The sequence below is a fragment of the Microtus ochrogaster genome, linkage group LG5, assembly GCF_000317375.1.
Source record: "Microtus ochrogaster isolate Prairie Vole_2 linkage group LG5, MicOch1.0, whole genome shotgun sequence".
Taxonomy (NCBI): domain Eukaryota; kingdom Metazoa; phylum Chordata; class Mammalia; order Rodentia; family Cricetidae; genus Microtus; species Microtus ochrogaster.
The window spans coordinates 22,082,744-22,100,212 of record NC_022031.1 but is presented as its reverse complement, the minus strand read 5'-3'; the positions used below and the strand labels follow the sequence as shown (position 1 = coordinate 22,100,212).

Below are 17,469 nucleotides of genomic sequence, written 5' to 3'. Positions count from 1 at the left end.
AACCTAACTCAGGTTGTTAGGCCTGGTATCAGGAGCCATCACCTTCTTTTTCTATTTAATTAATTTATTTAAACTATTTACCTATCTAGTATTGTGGAATATTTAACTATGCAAAGATGTGTTGAATTTGTTTAATTATGTGAAAATGTGTTGCTCTTTTACCTTGCCTAAGACACCTGATTGGTCTAATAAAAAGCTGAACAGACAATAGTGAGGGAAGAGGTACAGGCAGGACTTCTGGGCATCGAGAATAAGTAGAAACAGGAATTTAGGCTGACGGGAGAGAGAAAAAGAGATGCCAGGGAGATGACTGGGAGATGCCAGGGGCCAGACAGACAGACATGGAAGAAGCAGGAAGGTAGGATATACAGAATGAAAGAAAGGTAAAAAGTCCCAAGGAAAATGTAGATGAACAGAAACAGGTTAAATTAAATGAAAAAAAAAAAGTAATTGGACAAGCCTAAGCTAAGGTTGAGCATTCATAATTATAATAAATCTCCATGTCTTTATTGGGAGCTAGTTGGTGGCCCAAAGAAAATTCTAACTAATCTCTCTACCTATTCATTTATCTTACGTGTATGAGTGTTATGCCTGTATGAACATATGTGCACATTTGTCTGTTACCCACAGAGGTTTTGAAAGGGCATTGATCCTCCTGGAGTTACAAATGGCTGTGAGCTACCATGTGGGTGTTGGGACCCAAACCCAGATCCTCACAATCCTGGATAAAACAGCAGCAAAGTGCAGGCTTTGTGCTGATGCAAAAGCAACAATAGGGAGCCAACCACAAACCAAAGTTCAACTGGCAAATCATGAGTTCATTAGTAGTAGTTATGGGTGAGGGGCTGATACGGGAGCCAGAGCCACTGGAAGGCAGCTACATTGCCAAAAATCCCATCCCACCATGAGTAAGAACTCATGAAGCTGGAACCCCTGGGCTCTCTGCAGGACTCACAAGCAGTTGAGTAGACCAGTCTCTCCTCTCATCAATTGTTTATAGCTTCTATAGCCTTGGGGAGGGACTTGTGTTCTTTTCAGCTTTCTCAACTTGTGAGATTCATTTACTCTCCCTTCTTTCTGCAAGGAAAGTTCTAACTCAGAAGAAATTGTTACATAACAGGTTTTTTATTAAAAAAAATGTGCTTATGTACCTGTGTGGTGTGTATATGCAGTATGTGTCTATGAAATTGTTTGTAAACATGCTCATGCATGAGGCCAAAAGTTGACATCAGATGTCTTTCTCCACCACTCTATATTTTAGGACACACTCTCTCACTGAACTCATTCATTCAGATAGGCTGCCAGCCAGTGAGCTCCAAGGAGCCACGAATCTCTGCCAATCTGACTGTCTCTGCCAGTCCACCCCACCACTGCAGGAGTTACAGAGAAGTCGCTGCAAGCGGCTTTTCTTTGGATTCTAGGATCTATACGCTGGTTCTCCTACCTGAGCACCAGATGCTTTACTGACTTAGCCATCTTCCCACCAGGCTTTAAATAGTGCAATAAAAAACAATAAAACAATAAATAAGTTGAAGCAGAAATCGGCGAAATGAAGACTATGGGAACAAAACACAGAATCAAGGCCAGAGCTGGCTCTTCCTGGGGCAGAGGGTGTAGTTCAGTGGGAGATTTCTTGCCTAGAAAGCACAAGGCCCAGGTTTAAACTTGAACGCTGAAAAAGTTGGTTCTTTGTAAAATAAATGAGATCAACAAATCTTTAACCAAAGTAACCAAAAGGAAAAAAAAAAATGTGCTAAAAGCTGGATGGTGGCGGTGCACGCCTTTAACCCCAGCACTAGGAAGGCAGAGGCAGGTGGATATCTGTGACTGAGGCCAGCAAGTTCTAGGACAGCCAGGGCTGTTACATTAAAAAAAAAAAAAAAGTTTCAAAAAACAGAAAAAAAAAGAATACTTTCACATCCACATTTATAAGTGAACTGTTCATGATAAGACAGGAAATGGAAGCAGTCTAGATATCATCAACAGATATCTATAGTTTTGTTTTTTTCAATTTGTGGGTTTTAAATGACTTACAATAGTTTTTTCAGCCACAAAGTCCAGTAACGGGATAGCTCTCCAACTCTGCTGTCACCATCCAGTTTCTCTCCTTGTAGGCAGCCAGTGTCACTAGATTTGCATGCAAGCTTCCAGAAACCTTTTTATACTTATGCAATTATTTTAATGTATCAATTCCTGTCATTTTACAAAACATGCACATTCTCTTGTACCTTGCTTTTTTATCTACCAGGGTTTTTTTGGAGACTGCTTCATAATATTGTAAATTTTTTGTTTAAATTAAGAGGTGGACAGTAATCCACTGCATTGGTATATTATCATTTATTCAAGCAGCTCCATATGAATGAGCATTTAGGTTATTTCTTTTTTCTAATACCAAACCATGAAATTGAACTAAATAATTTTCTATATGTTCCTTTACGTGAAAATACCAAAAAAGTCCAAATGTGTTCACGTTTACAAGTTTGCAATTGCCATTCATAAATATTGAATCAATCTATCCATTTATAACCCTATAGACAAAATATGCGCATGAGTGTCTAATGCCTGGTTACTCATTGACCACCCATGCAATGTTAATTGGTGAAAATGGTTTACTAATGTAGTTTTAATTCATCATGAGTGAGGTAAAGTATCTTTATATATGATGATCATTTATATATATACCAATTTTGTCTTGTTGTCATACTTATGCTCTTCAAATTGTTTTATTGTTGTTTTGCTATTTGTGCTGCCATGGTTCTGAGCTGGGGATCTCTGAGCTGTATCTCAGCTGACCTGTGGGGTGTTGCTGTGGGGCCCAGGCTGACCTCAGACTGGTTAAAATTTGTTTTAATTTTATGTGTTTGCTTACATGAATATTGTGTGCACCTGATGTTTGCAGTGCCCATAGAGGTCAGAAGAGGACATTGACTTTCCTGGGACTGGAGTTACAGACAGTTATAAACAACCATGTGGATGCCAGAGTCAGCTTCTAGCATCCCTAGCTCACAACCACCTGTAACGCCTGTTGTGGAGACTCTGCTGTCCTCTTCTGGCCTCACGGACACTTTCACACACAGGGTCCAGGCCAGGGGCTTCAATCTTCCCAGACTTCTTGGATATAAAGGTGTTAGAGGGCTGGGGTGATGCCCCCACCTTAATACCCTCCAACCTCATTTGCTCTCTACCTCATTCAAGACTTTCTTTAATCTCAAATACAGATTAGATGCTCTTCCTACAAAATTTGTAGGTTTTCTTGGTTCCTTTTTAAATTTCTGATTATAAAAGGCGTGTGTGTGTGTATCTGGAGAGATGGCTCAGATTGTTCTTCTGGGGGACTTGGCTTCCTTACCCATCAGCAATAGGACAGCTCACAACCATCAGGAACACCAGACTCAGGGGATTCAACACCTTCTTCTGGCCTCTGAGGGCTCCAGATACCCACATGATGCACAGACGCACATATTAGCAAAGTTCCCATATGCATAAAATAAAAATCCTTAAAAATAAAGGCTAAGAAAATAAAAGCATATAAAAGATGATAAAATGATACAAAATCACCTATTCCTAAATTTGCTAAAGTTGAATATGTATTCTCTGCTACATTTCCAAGTTTATGACTATTACTGGTTTATATCTTGCTCTCTTAAAACTATCCTAATATTTTTTCAGGTGAGTACAAGTAGAATTTAAGTAGGTTTTGTTGCCTTTATTGTCATATTAAAATTCCCATCCATACCACTCTACCATGTTCATGTACAGGGTGAACCTAATTTTCTCTTTACTACTTGGGAGTTCAAAATCTATTGCACCAAACACAACTAGGTTTTTTTTTTCAATCCCATTTCCAACAGGTGAATTGTTATTAACAAAGAGCATAAATGAGGCTGCCGGGCGGTGTTGGCACACACTTTTAATCCCAGCACCAGGGAGGCAGAGGCAGGTAGATCTCTGTGAGCTCAGGCCAGCCTGGTCTCTGGAGCCAGGGCTGTTAGAGGAAAACAAAAGAGCAAATGCCTTCAAAGGCGGAGGTGGTAAGATATTGAGCAACAAAGAAGTGACACGGTGCTACGTGATCAGCAGGTGTGTCTTTCTTGATCTGGTAAGAAGAGTGAGCACCACCTCAGGGTCCAGCAAGACGACTGGGGGTTACCGGGGGCAGAAGCTCAGAGTTCAAATATAACAGGTCAAAGGTTGAGGCTCCATGGCGGCAGCCCACGGGAAACCCTTCCCGCCGCCCAGATTCTTAGTTCTCAGTTTTTTCTCGACTTCTGCGAACTGGAGATACTACCGGGGAGGGTAACACCTAGTCCTGAAGGACAACCAGGGTGAGACGGTGGCCGCAAGGTACTGTTTGGAAGCTGAACCAGCGTGGAGCCCGTGACTGCCCGCCGCTCTCTGCCGCGGCTGCGCAAACCGCCAGCGGCAAAGGAAGGTTGCGGGAAAATCGCAGCGACACTCACCCGACCGTGAAATCACACGAGGAGGTTCGGCTACTGCGCTGGGACACCCAGAGCCAAGCTTTTCTAAAAAACGAACCCCACAAGAGCTCAGCCTTCGACCGCTCCACATCGCGACAAGAATCCCACTTCTTTTCCGGTCCCTCCACACAACAAATCCCCAACAAAAGAGTTCCGATGCCCACACTCGCCATCTGCTGCCGACTTTTGCATTTACATTAGTTAATGTGAGTTTGGGACCACTGTTAATTCGAGCTCATCAACCAAATGTCTTCAATTAAACAATAAAATCTTCCTTATGGTATAGAAAGCCCATGATCTATCCCTACTTATCTCCCCTACGTATCACTGTGTGCGGATTTCGTATTTACCAAGTTACCTTTCAAGAGACGTGTGTTTCTGGAAGACCCTGACTCTAGTACTCAAAATCACTAAGTATGATTCTTCCGAGAGCAGAACTCTTTCTCTCAGGTATCACAGAGAACAGAAGTCCAAATTTAAAGTACATTTTTTGAAACTGACTTTATATTCTGTATAGGATACACCCTATGTAGCAGAAAACACTAGTTTAGACAAACAGATCAGTACATAACATTTTCCTTCTGACTGCACATGCTAGTTATTTTTTGTCAACTTTGACACTTTAAGAGTCACCAGGGAATGTGGCGCCTCACTTGAATTGCCTTCATTAGAGTGGTCAGTGGGTATGGAAGTGGGGCATTTTCTTGATTGACTAACGTGGGAGGGTCCAGCCCTCGGGCAAGTGGTCCTGGATTGTATCAGAAAGCCCAATAAGTAAGCAGCTCTCACTTATAGATCCTGCCCTGGCTTCCCTCAATTGATGGATTGGAATCTCTAAATCCTTTTCTCAAATTGCTTTTTGGCTGATGTTTGATCATAGCAACAGAAAGCAAACCAGGCAGTTTAAAAAAAGAGCCCTTCCTCATAAAAAAAAAAAAAAAAAAAAAGAGTAAATTCCTAAAACTTAGGGCATCATTCTACATTTGCAACAGGCAGTGTCATTCTTTGAATCAGTGAGATTTACTAAGCTCTCATTTACATATCCTGAGCTAACATTCTAGCTGCAGTAGGCTTTTCAGCTGCTGGAGCACATTCAGAGCCCTGTGTTTGGAGAAGTCATGTCTCCAGATGAAGGCAGAAAGTGATACACAAAAGTTAACATGTCTTATGTTTTTGTTGGATTGACAGATCCAAGGAAAATCAATAGTACAAACATGGTTTAGATTCTAAGGACTTCCTGTAAACCTACTTACATTAAATGTACACCACACAGCTTCACAGCCTTCCCAGTCTCACTTCAACAAAGGCACCCAGGGAGTGCCTTAACTAGAGGAAGCAAAGAGCTTTCTAAACCCCAACACATCAACAGAAAGCTTTCTGTAAGTTAAGCCTGAGCTGTGTCAGAAATGAAACCACGTTGACTCTACTGTCGAATGTGGTCACTGTTACAGAGATTTCCTAGAGTAACTCTGGTCTAACCTAAGAACAAACTGTAAACTAGCTTATACATAATTCTAGAAAAGTCAATACCTATTTAGCATTCCTTAATGTGTTTTCTATAGTTTTTTTTTTTATAAAAATGCCTATTCAAGTTAATGTCTATAAAAGTTTTATTCTTTGGGGCTGGAGAGATGGCTCAGAGGTTAAGAGCATTGCCTGCTCTTCCAAAGGTCCTGAGCTCAATTCCCAGCAACCACATGGTGGCTCACAACCATCTATAATAGGGTCTGGTGCCTTCTTCTGGCCTGCAGGCATACACACAGAATAATGTATACATAATAAAAATAAATAAATATTTTAAAAAAAGTTTTATTCTTTCACAATCTACTACTACATCCACTCAGTTGAATGGGTTTTCGTATTTACTCACAAAGATATAAAACTCTTATCACTTGGTAACTCTGAAAAACTCTCTCATACCAATTCTATTTAAAACTGAACTTGAAGGGGAAACTGGAGAAATGGCTGAGGAGGACCCACATTCAGTTTTCAGCACCCACAGTGTGACTCATCACCCACCACCTGTAACTCCCCACCTAGGGCACAGAGAGTATATATTCATTATTAGTTCAGTTTAGAAATTTCAGTATGTCCGGGTGGTGGCAGCACATGTCTTCAATCCCAGCACTCAGGAGGCAAAGGCAGAGGGATCTCTGTGAAGGCAAGGCCAGCCTAGTCTACATCCAGGACAGGCTGCAAAGCTATACAGAGAAACCCCATCTCGGGGGGTGGGGGGAACCCAGTAAACAAAAACAAAATTCAATAGATATTTTTTTAAATTGGGCAGTTAGAAGCACATGCCTTTAATCCTAGCACTCGGGAGGCAGAGGCAAGTGGGTCTCCAAGTTTGGGACCAGCCTGGTAAGATAGCCTTAGAAATACTGAGAAACGCTTTCTTGAAAAAACCAAAGAAAAAAAAGAAAAATCAATCAACAAGATAGTCTACAAAGGCAGAAGACATACACATTAATGAAAATGCCAGTATTTATGTGGGGCCTGAAACAAATCTTCTAATTTTCTTTTCCAAATTACATTATTTTCAGGGGGTATTAAACAAAAACTGATTCCTACACTAGAGAGAATCTTTTAGAAGGATTTCCCCCACATTTGCTGTGATGTGCAGCACACACAATGCAAGTGTGGGAGGTTAATGAACAGTATCATCTTAGGTTTAACAATATTAATACTCACAACAGTAGTAGTATTAAAGTGAAAACAGTATTTGACTTGAAGATTGATCTAAAACACTTTAAGCTATGAACAAGGGTTGATAGAACAGCTTTTCAGAGTTGGTTCTCTCTTTCTACCACTGGGGTCTGAGCATCAAACTCAGGTCACCAAGATTTATGACAAGTACCTTTACCTCCTAAGGCAATTCATAGCCCTGAAGAGAATAAATCCACGTCTCTTCCTAATCTATGCTGTGTATGTGTGTCACGTATGGGCTAGAGAAGGTGTCTTACCCCCGGGCCTAGACTTATAGCAGACTGTGAACGGCCTAGGATGGGTGCTGGGAAACAAAGCTGGGTCCTCTTTTAAAAGCTGCAGCAAGTGTTTAACCACTGAGCCATCTCTCCAGCCTTTCAAGAGAATCTCTTAAAAACAACTCTGATTAACCAATCCAGACTCAATGTCTCAAAAATTGAAGGTATTCATTTTTTAAAGGATCCATACCCAAAGTTACATCTAATTAGCTTTCATGTATGACTTAGCATTCACATCCTCAATTATGCAAGCTCTATTCTACAATTATTTTCTCATTCATATAAACACTATGTCACATGTAAAACAAACAATGGATTTTCCACAAAAATCTGACAAATACAACAGGTGTACCTACTAAAAATCATGAATACTTTGTTGGTTTTTAAAATTACAGATTTAATGATAAAAAGCATGCAAATTATTAAATAAAACTGGCAAATTCCTTTTGGCTCTCATTTGTATGTCTAAAAATGTATATATCATAGCCAGCAAAATTTTTCAGTAGAATTTTATTTTGAAAATAATATTTCACTTGAAGATTGATCTAAAACACTTTAAGGTATGAAAATTTTATACAACTTATCTGTTACAAATTAATCAGAATTCTTCAATTAGGTACACTGTGTTAGCTTACCTACATAAAAATATTGCACATTTTGTCTCCAGGTGTTACCGATGAGTAAACTATATAAAACTCCAAACTATTTATTCTGTGAAATGGCAACTATAAATATTGGAACTAAATGCACTGTAAACAGCCATTGTGGTAAACATGCATTTATTCACAGATTTATTCCTTTAGATAAATGCATAACTGCTCAAAATTAAGATGCTATGTCGAGGTACAAGCGTACACAAACAAGTCTATGTCTGTCTTCACTTTGAGGAAACACTGATCTTGGCAAAAATCTGGCATTATTTTTAAAGTAAACTATTGCTGGTAGGAAAGCATAATACTTTAAACCTCCTCTGCATTCTGCACATGCACTCCTCTTTTCAGTTGGAATTTAAAAGCATTGTTTCCAGAGATCCGTCTATCACTGCTAAGTGTATCGTCTTAAAAACTCAGACCCCGAGGCAGCTGAGTGCCTGTCAGAATGCCCACTACTCATGAAGCCGTGGCTCACACAGACCACTCATGGGTCCTAATTTTTGGAAACTGACAAAATCAGACCATTTTAATGCTATGTAATCAACACAATCCTGCATAATACAGTATTCCTCCATTAAGCTGAGGCCATATTACAGTTCAAAAATATAGATATAGTGAATCCTAAGTCCTATTTCTATGGTAATCCCAAGGTGTTATGAGGGTAAAACAGAAGTGACTATATAGTTCCAGACTTGACTATTGGTGTCAAATATTCATTACAAAGAACTCTACTGGTGCAATGGCCTGATTGTTTTCAGCAATTTCATTTTACAGGAGTGAATCACATTTTATACACATATTGAATATATTACTTGAGCCCTGCCCCCCAAAAATATAGTTTAGAAAGCTGATCAGATGCCTTCAAATGAAAAGTAAGGTTGTTTTCTGGCCCTTTCCCACAGCCTTAAAACTGGAATTTGACAAAAGTCCATGGGCATAATTTACAAACTCTGACAAACTATTAGGTTAAAACCATTTTCTTTGGGGAAGATGTGAGGAACTTTTAAAACCTGTTGTACAAAACTTCAGCTGCCTTTTTATAAAAGTACGTTCCTTAGGTTAAAATCATAAAATTAATGTGCAAGAGTTTAACAAAAATGAACTGAAGAGCTTTATTGACATCACAGTACATTCAGGAATAATTTTAAGAACAATACAACAGCTGAAAGAGAATGGCATATTTATAGTCTTATTATGTACTATTTCTTGAAAAAATGTAATACAAAGAAATCCTATTAACTTGGAGCAGCATTTGGAAAAAGACACCTATTTACACAATTTAAAAAAAAATCTGGTTTCACCTACACAGCCACAATGTGCCTCTATAATGAGACAAGCCCTTAAAACTCATGGAATTTTTAAAACAGCGTCATGGCTCTTGCCACATCATTCCTCAGCGCTTACGACGGGGAGGGGTTGTTGATCTGGAAAAAAAAAATGGGAAAAGACAAAATTTAAAAATAAAAATGTATTTATACTTAAAATCTGCAATATAAATAAATACTGTTATATAGGATTTCTAACATTATTTAAAAATATTTAACAAATACCAAACTGAGTTTATAAAGAGAGAGAGAGAAAGGACACTTTCAACTTTGAATAAATTCAAAAAACTTAAAAAAAAAAAAAGCAGACAAAATACTTTAAAAAGTATACTACCTTGATCGGGACTTAGACTTGTGTTTGCGGCTTGCCTTCTTACCAGACCTTTGAGATTTCTCCATGGAGCGCGATCGACTATGTTTAGGCTTCTTAGCCTTCTTTTCTTTGCTACTTCCAGGGGATTCAGAACTGCTCCTTCCACTAGAATCAGAACCTGAATGCTTTTTACTGTCTTTGGTAGCACTTTTCTTACTGTCCTGTCTAGAGTCATGTCTTATGACTTTAACAGATATAGAACCACTCCTACAGAAGATTCTCTCACTTTCTCGCTTCCTTTTTAGCCGATCATCCTGACTACTGAATTTAAAATCTTTTTCTTCCCTTTTCTGTTTCTCTTTTCGTTTATCCTGTTCACGGTCCCTTTCTTTGTCTTTTTTTCTCCTGTCTTTATCTACACTTCGACTCCTCTCCTTTTTCCTGTCTTGTTCTTTAGCCTCACCTTTATGCTTATGACTGCTCCCACTAAGATTCCCACGTGGATCCTCAATTTTACGCCTATCTCGACTCCTACTGCGACTGGACCGATTGGCTCGTCTATCCCTTGAGCGACTTCTGCTTCTACGTCTGTCTCGGGAAGGACTCCGGTTCCTTCGTCTTTCTCTTTCAATACTACTTCTATTAGATCTCCTCCTGTCTCGCAGCTTCACTCTAGTCCTACTGCTGTCTATTTTAACTCTGCGAGAGTAGCTCCTGCTCCTGCTCCTGCTCCGCCTGGCTTTCACTGTGGGAGACCTGCTCCTACTATGTCTCTTTTTTCTTTTAGGAGAAGAGGAGCGAGAGGAGGTGCAGCTGCTGCCTGAGCTGGAGCTGTATGAAGAACTGGAGACGGAGCTGCTGCTGCTGCTAGTCCTGCTATTGCTACTGGAGCTGCCGCTACTACTGCTCCCTGACCTACTCCTTCGTTCCTTCTCTTTCCCTTTATGCTCTCTTTTGGGCTCTAACGCTGATGGAGCTTCATTTGGAGTTCTTTTCTTTTCGTTAACCACATCACCGTCTGCTTCATTTGCTTCTAGCAGTGATAAACTATTTGACTCTCTGTGAATAAATTCATTCATCTCTTTTGTAACCCTTTCTGTTTGCTGCTTTTCTTCTGAAACAGAAAGACAAAAAGACACAAAAAAGATAAGTAAGAAATGAAAAACTACCATACTAACAAATTATAATAATAGTTTCATTTTTAATAGAATTAGGGTACAGACCGCCGAAATAATTAAAAACTTTCCCACAGCTACAATAAAATGGTAAAAATAAAGTTCCACATTTCGTGGACCTAATATGTCAAAAGTATTAATATTTCAAACACTAAATCAAAAAGAACTGAGACTTTTTTTCCACAGAAAATCTTTGAAGTCTAGCGCCATCTACCTACATCAATACTTCAGTTAAAGGCTAGCTACATTTCAAGTTCTCAAAAGCCACATGTTGTTAGCCATTTACTATTCTAGACAGTACAGTAAGAGTATCAAAATGCATAGGCTTCCCCTTTGTCCAGTACAAAATAAAGATATCTAAAGAGCCTGGTTTATGATCACAGGGATGAATGGCTCCTACAACAAACTGAAACAAAATAAAAAATACAGTGTGATCTTAATCTCAGCTGTTATCATACCACTTAAAATGAAGCCTCCCGTTCTATCCTACAATATCTCTACTTGGTCTAAAACTAAAACTGTGGTGCTACAATATTATAAAGCTATCTATTACATTCTCAGAGACTGGAGCTTTTGCTGGACCTCACAGCCAAAGTTAATAACACACCCTGAGGTCATTTAGGACCTAAGACTGCTGTATACTCAGACTCAGACTATTTGGTTAACCTGCTTTTAAAGGGAAAATAGAGCAATCAACTTTACTTGCCTTGGATTGCCCATGTAATGAACTTTCACAACCTAAGCTACTACAGAGCTGTAATCTTTAATGACTACTCTTCTACTATTCTCCTGACCCAGACTATGCATGTGCATCATTTGCTGAAAACTACAAACGCAGAGTTGAAAGCAACTTCCTAAAATTGATCACAAAGGCTGATAAATGTGGGGTTGGGGATTTAGCTCGGTGGTACAGCACTTGCCTAGCAAGTGCAAGGCCCTAGGTTTGGTCGTCAGCTGGGGGGCCAGAGGAGGAGATGATGTTTGTTTTCTGGGTCCATTGGGATCAGTTGGAACCAGTGACTTGGTCCCTTGTCAAAGGCTGTTAATTTCTGTATCCCATTCTTTTCCCAGCGGATATTTTCTGTGCTGTTCAATAACTACAGAGCAAAGTCTTATGCTAGGGAAAGACAGAGACACAGATAATCAGTCTCACAAGGACAGACACAGGTACAGAGACAGGCAGATTTGGACTCACACAACAGAGACAGAACACACAGTGAACATGAAGCAGAGATTTCAAATTAGAACTTGCTCTTGTTTACATGATTCCAAGGGGAAGTGCTTTTATTTCTATCCTTAATGAGACACTCATGCACTATTGCTGACTCAAATCACTAATATGCATAATCCATTCAAAAAAGCACATATGAAACTACACAAAAGCTACACAAATCTAGGATTACCTTCCATCTGTTTATCTTGTAATAGCTGCTGTTCTTTTTCTTTTCTCCAAAAAGCTTCCTGTTTTTGCCGGATTCGGTGCCGTAATTCCTCATCGTCAGTATCAGATGACTCAGAGCCTCTGTCGCTCCTCTCATCTTCACTGTCTCCTGAGCCATAACCACCCAGGCCACCTGTGTGCATAAAACTCATTCTAGCATATGAAAACATCACATTATCCACTAAAAACTTTTAAAGCTCCAAGAAGAAATTTTATTTTTTCATTGCCTTTTCCTAGAAAAATATGCTTATTCCGGGTAGGGAGAGGCATAAATTCAAAGATTAAATTCTCAGAATCCTCAGACAATGGTGATAGTAATATCTTATTCTTTGGACGATTTCACATATTTCTCACCACCAAGGAATCATAATAATAGCTTTCTTTTATTGTCCACACAAACCAACAAAGCACTTAACATGGCAATAATGAAGCCTTACTAAAGTTTAGTCAATCCAACTACTGGAATAATGTTGAGGATGATTCTGAAAATATTTGTAAAATTAATTATTTTATTGTTCAAAGTTTCCTGGGTTCAGGTAGGGTGCTAAGCAAATTTTCTCTAATAAATCAGAATACTGTAATTCTCACTGGTATAGAAATGATGTGAACTACTCCCCACCCAGAAGTATATAAAAAACTACACGGGCATTTCATTCTACCCATTTCTCTTGTTCCTTACATAAATTAACATGTGGAAAAGGCAAATTTAAGCTTTAATCTTAATACCATGCAAATAGCAAATTATGAACACATCACTACTGCTGTAACACAAACCCATTTCCTAAGTTGAAAACTGAGTTGCTCCAAAACAATTCAGGTAAATCATTAAATCCATCGCTCTCTAGGCAAATTCCTAAGTATGTATGCTGTTATTTTGAAAGGCGGTTTAGACACCACCAAGGTTTAAACCACTACCAATTAAGTACAGACTATGTGTATGTAATATATAACACATATAATTACATATTATATATTACACACTGGAGCAATTAATGAAGAAATCCTCCACTCAACTCACTCAAATGAACTAACTACATTAACTATTGCATTTACAATCATTCTACTATGAATGCTTTAGTCAAATAAAGTGGATAAAGCTTTTTTAGGCTGAAGCAAACCTGACGTCTAAGTTTCGCCCACTAAGTAGGAACAGTGCATTTCCCACAGAACAAGCAGAAAGACAAGAGCAGTGAGTGTCCCTCTAGCCCTCTCACACGCACACAGAGACACTTACCGAGCCCAGTGAGGGAGGCCAGTGCACTGGACTGTGCCAGCTGTTTTGCAGGAGCTTTGTATCACATCAACAACAGGAACAACATGTTAACACAAATAGCCACGATTTCATAGTCATGAGAGTCTACGGTATTGTTAAATCTACCACTATTGCTGCTTTTTGGGGAGAGAAGAAACATTAAAAACATAACATTCATTTTAAACCAGTAGCATGTCTGGCTTTGAAATTACAATTCTGATGTGAGCTGAAATTGGCTTACGATGAAGAAAAAGGTTGGTAAGTATATCTGTATTTCTTTCTATGACCTATGGCACATAATATATTTTCTGTATGTTTTTCAGGTGTTATTAAAATCATATAGGAAGGTGGTTGCCACTAGTGTGATAAGAACTTTAACTGATAAGCTGAAAACTCTGAAGTTTTGATGTAATTCAAAATTCATTTAAAAAGTTATATATTTGATACCACAGTATCTATTTTTAAAAAACAAAAACAAAACCAGTGAAATCTACTGAGCTTGAGGAATTTTCCACACTGTGTTAGAGGACTACAGGATGAGCTATCTGTGCTTAGGTAGGTCTGCTAACACAAAACACTGCTAGCGTTCCAACATGACAGCTTCAAACTGAATCTTTCCCAAAGAGTTAACACATGCAAGGAGAGAATATTTAAGTAGTTGATGGAAATCCAGAGGACAACAAAAAAGTCCAAAATAACCAATGAAATCAAAATTCCCCTACAAAAACAAGAACACCCACAATGTACCTTTCGTTGCTTTCCGGTGTGCATCTTTGGCTACATAATAAATTTCTTCATCTGTGACGTCCAGAAGAATTTCAGTTAGAAGCATTTTTGTCAGCAACATCTAAAGAATAATATTTTATATAGGGCTTCCAATTTAATTTCAATACATTTGATTATTTTCAAAATAATTAAAATGAAAAGCCTTTTAAATTAAGATATTTTAAAATCAGATCGATCATTACTGAGAATAGACCATCTTGAAAAACGTTAACACTTGAAAAAAAGAACTTCAAATTCACAAGTATCAAAGAATGACTACCCACTTGTGCTTGGTGTACTGGTGCAAACCTGTAATCTCAGCAGTAGAGACAAAAGGATTGGGAGCTATGGCGTGGGCCACACAGCAAGACCTTATTTCTAAATAATAATAATAAAAAAACTATAAACTTCTGTAGATGCCATAAATTCTTTTGCTAAAAACAAGAAGTCAAAGCTTCTATAAAGGGAATTTCTGTGGCTGGGCAGATGAGCCAGGGGGTAGAGCAGATACTGTGGAAGCACAGGGGCTTGAGTGTGGATCCCAGCATCCACATAAAAAGCAGGCATGGCAGCATGCACCTGCAATACTGGCTCTAAGAAGTAGAGACAGCAGGCATCTTCGGGACTCGGTGGCCAAGAAATCTAACCAACTGGTGTCAGGTTCAATGAGAACACTTCACTCAAAGATAATTAACTAAATAATAAAATAGAGCAGGGCAGTGGTGGCCTTTAATCCCAGCACTCCAGAGGCAAAGGCAGGGGTCTCTCAGAGTTCAAGGTCAGTCTGATCCACAAAGTAAGTTCCAGGATAGCTAGAGTTGTAACACAGAGAAACCCGGACTTGAAGAAAAAAAAAAAAAGAGAGCGAGTATTAGAGACACCTACCTACCATAAACCTCTGGCTTCCACATGTGCACCCTGGGCACTGCACACACATGCACACTCCCCACTCCCCAAACACATGTGCCTCTGCGCACACACACACAAATGTCTATAGGAGTTTTAAGTTGAAAGGAGTAACCTTTCACTTAACAATATTGCTAAGAATATAATACTAGATTCTTAAATCACATTTCAAGGTTAAACTAAAATTCTGTAGGGGGAAATAAGAAAAACAAAACACAAAGAACAATGGTACTCTATTTCGCCAAAGATTCCTTTTTCCCCAGCCTAATAAATATACTGATAAACTGTAATAATATCAAAACAGTATAGAATAGAAAGTACAGTGTATCTGAGCAAAACATGGAATGTAGCTGTGGTGTGACTATCAACAACTAGTTCTGACTCTCCATCCCTCAGACTTTCTGTACCCACGATCACTTATTTATAGAAATGGAAGCAGAGTGAACTGCCAAGTTCCAGAGATTATGGACAAATTCCAATCTTATCAAGTGATAATGCACTTCAGAGAAAAAAGGCTTTAGGAATTCTCTTTCTCCCAGACACACACAAAATGTTTAACTCTGCTCAATCCCTGTGGGAGTTTGAGTAAGAATGGCCCCCATAGACTCACATATTTGAATGCCTGGTGCCCAGTTAATGGGACTGTTTGGGAAAGATTAGGTGTGGCCGTGCTGGAGATGTGTCACAAGAGGGATCCGTGTGGGACGGGTGGGAGGTTTCAAAAGCCCCATGCTATATTCTCAGTTCTGTCTCTGTCTGTCTCTCTCTCTCATGGATCAAGATATAAGCACCATGCCTGAGTGCCATCATGCTTCCCACCATAATGGATTCGAATGCTCTGAAACTCTAAGTCCCCAATAAACTTCTTTTTGTTGCCTTGGTTATGGTGTCTTATCAAAGCAATAGGGAAAGTAACTAAGACAATTCCCTACTGCTTCCTACACCATGTATTCTTTTAATCATTCTCAACATTTCCATTAAGAAAAAACTATAAAAAAATGAATCAATAAATGTCCTCAAGCTTCATATTTTTGTTATTGTGTATATATGTTAGGCACATGTGCAGACATCAGAAGACAAATTTTGAAACCACTTCTCTCCTTCCAGCATGAGTCCTTACTAAGGACTTACATGACTGCGTTTTGATCCACTGAGCCAACTTGCTGGCCCAGTTAAGTGCTATTTAATTATATTGCTGTTATTAATATAGACTTGAAATAGACTTTATATTGGATACCCAATTAGGGGGCTCTTCCCTAAGGAAGATCGTTTCTCCTGCTCTCAGCATTTCTTACCTGCATGTAGTTCTTTGTCTAAGGTGAGGCCCTTTGAGCTTTCCCATTTCCATGTTACCATGTCTATTGGTGTTAGCCTTGTTCAGGTCTTGTTTAGGTAGCCATGGTGACAAGACTTCATGGGTAAAGCCACTTTGACATTTCTAGGAGATACAATCTCACAGCAAACTTTTGGTTCCTCTGGCTCTTACAACCATTCTGTCCTCTCCCCCACAACGATTTCTGGGCCACAGGTGCAGGAACTGTATTGTACATCTATTGGTTGTAACTAAGCATCATCATACAATCTCTTGTTCTATTTTTACTAAGTTTTGGTCTCTATCTGTTGCAAAGAGGAGTTTCTTTGATTAGGGTAAGAACTATACTCATCTATAGGCATAAGGATAAGTACGTAGAATGCTGTTAGGGGTTATGCTGGCTTAGTAAAGTAGCAGCTGTAGGTTCTCACCCAAGATCCATGACTTCACTAGCTCCAGGTATTCGACTAGGTTCTCAGCACCAGGCATGTTGCCCTCTTGCTGAGTGGGTCCTAAGTCCACTAGGCTGGACACCATCATATCTATGCCACCACCATATCATTAGGATTATTTTGTCATGTCACTGTTTTCGTGCACAGGTGTCAAAGCTGGGTAGAACATTGGTTGCTTCCCTCCCTTGGAAACTTGCACGGTCTTTTGGTACCATGAAAGCTAGTCCTCAGAGAGGAGGCTTTCGGGTCAGATCCAGTGCAGGTCCTCTGAGTCTTGTTCAATGTAGTTACCCAATACCAAGTGGTTAGCCCTGAGATCACATTCATACAGGTAACATTATTAGGACTAAGCAGTTTTATTACACACTTAGGATTTAGGAGTGTGTGTGTGTGTGTGTGTGTGTGTGTGTGTG

At 39.2% G+C, this 17,469-nt stretch overlaps 2 protein-coding genes across 3 annotated transcripts in view; both read right to left on the bottom strand.

Annotated features, from left to right (window-relative positions):
- The window catches only part of Coq3 (coenzyme Q3, methyltransferase), a 28,932-nt gene extending 24,296 nt beyond the window's left edge, over window positions 1–4,636 (bottom strand). Inside the window, exon 1 of the mRNA XM_005361918.3 lies at window positions 4,461–4,636. Coding sequence (XP_005361975.1) covers window positions 4,461–4,569 — 109 coding nt within the window. The 5' untranslated portion in view covers window positions 4,570–4,636. The remainder of the gene's footprint in view (window positions 1–4,460) is intronic.
- Window positions 4,637–7,957: 3,321 nt separating this feature from the next.
- Pnisr (PNN interacting serine and arginine rich protein) overlaps window positions 7,958–17,469 on the bottom strand; it is a 28,231-nt gene continuing 18,719 nt past the window's right edge. The window contains exons 8-12 of one of the 2 annotated variants that reach the window (XM_005361916.3): window positions 14,369–14,468; window positions 13,604–13,657; window positions 12,332–12,502; window positions 9,775–10,867; window positions 7,958–9,539 (exon numbers count right to left, since the gene is read on the bottom strand). In XM_005361916.3, the coding sequence (XP_005361973.1) occupies window positions 9,509–9,539; window positions 9,775–10,867; window positions 12,332–12,502; window positions 13,604–13,657; window positions 14,369–14,468 (1,449 nt within the window). In that variant the 3' untranslated portion in view covers window positions 7,958–9,508. The remainder of the gene's footprint in view (window positions 9,540–9,774; window positions 10,868–12,331; window positions 12,503–13,603; window positions 13,658–14,368; window positions 14,469–17,469) is intronic. The other variant, XM_005361917.3, reaches the window with a different exon arrangement.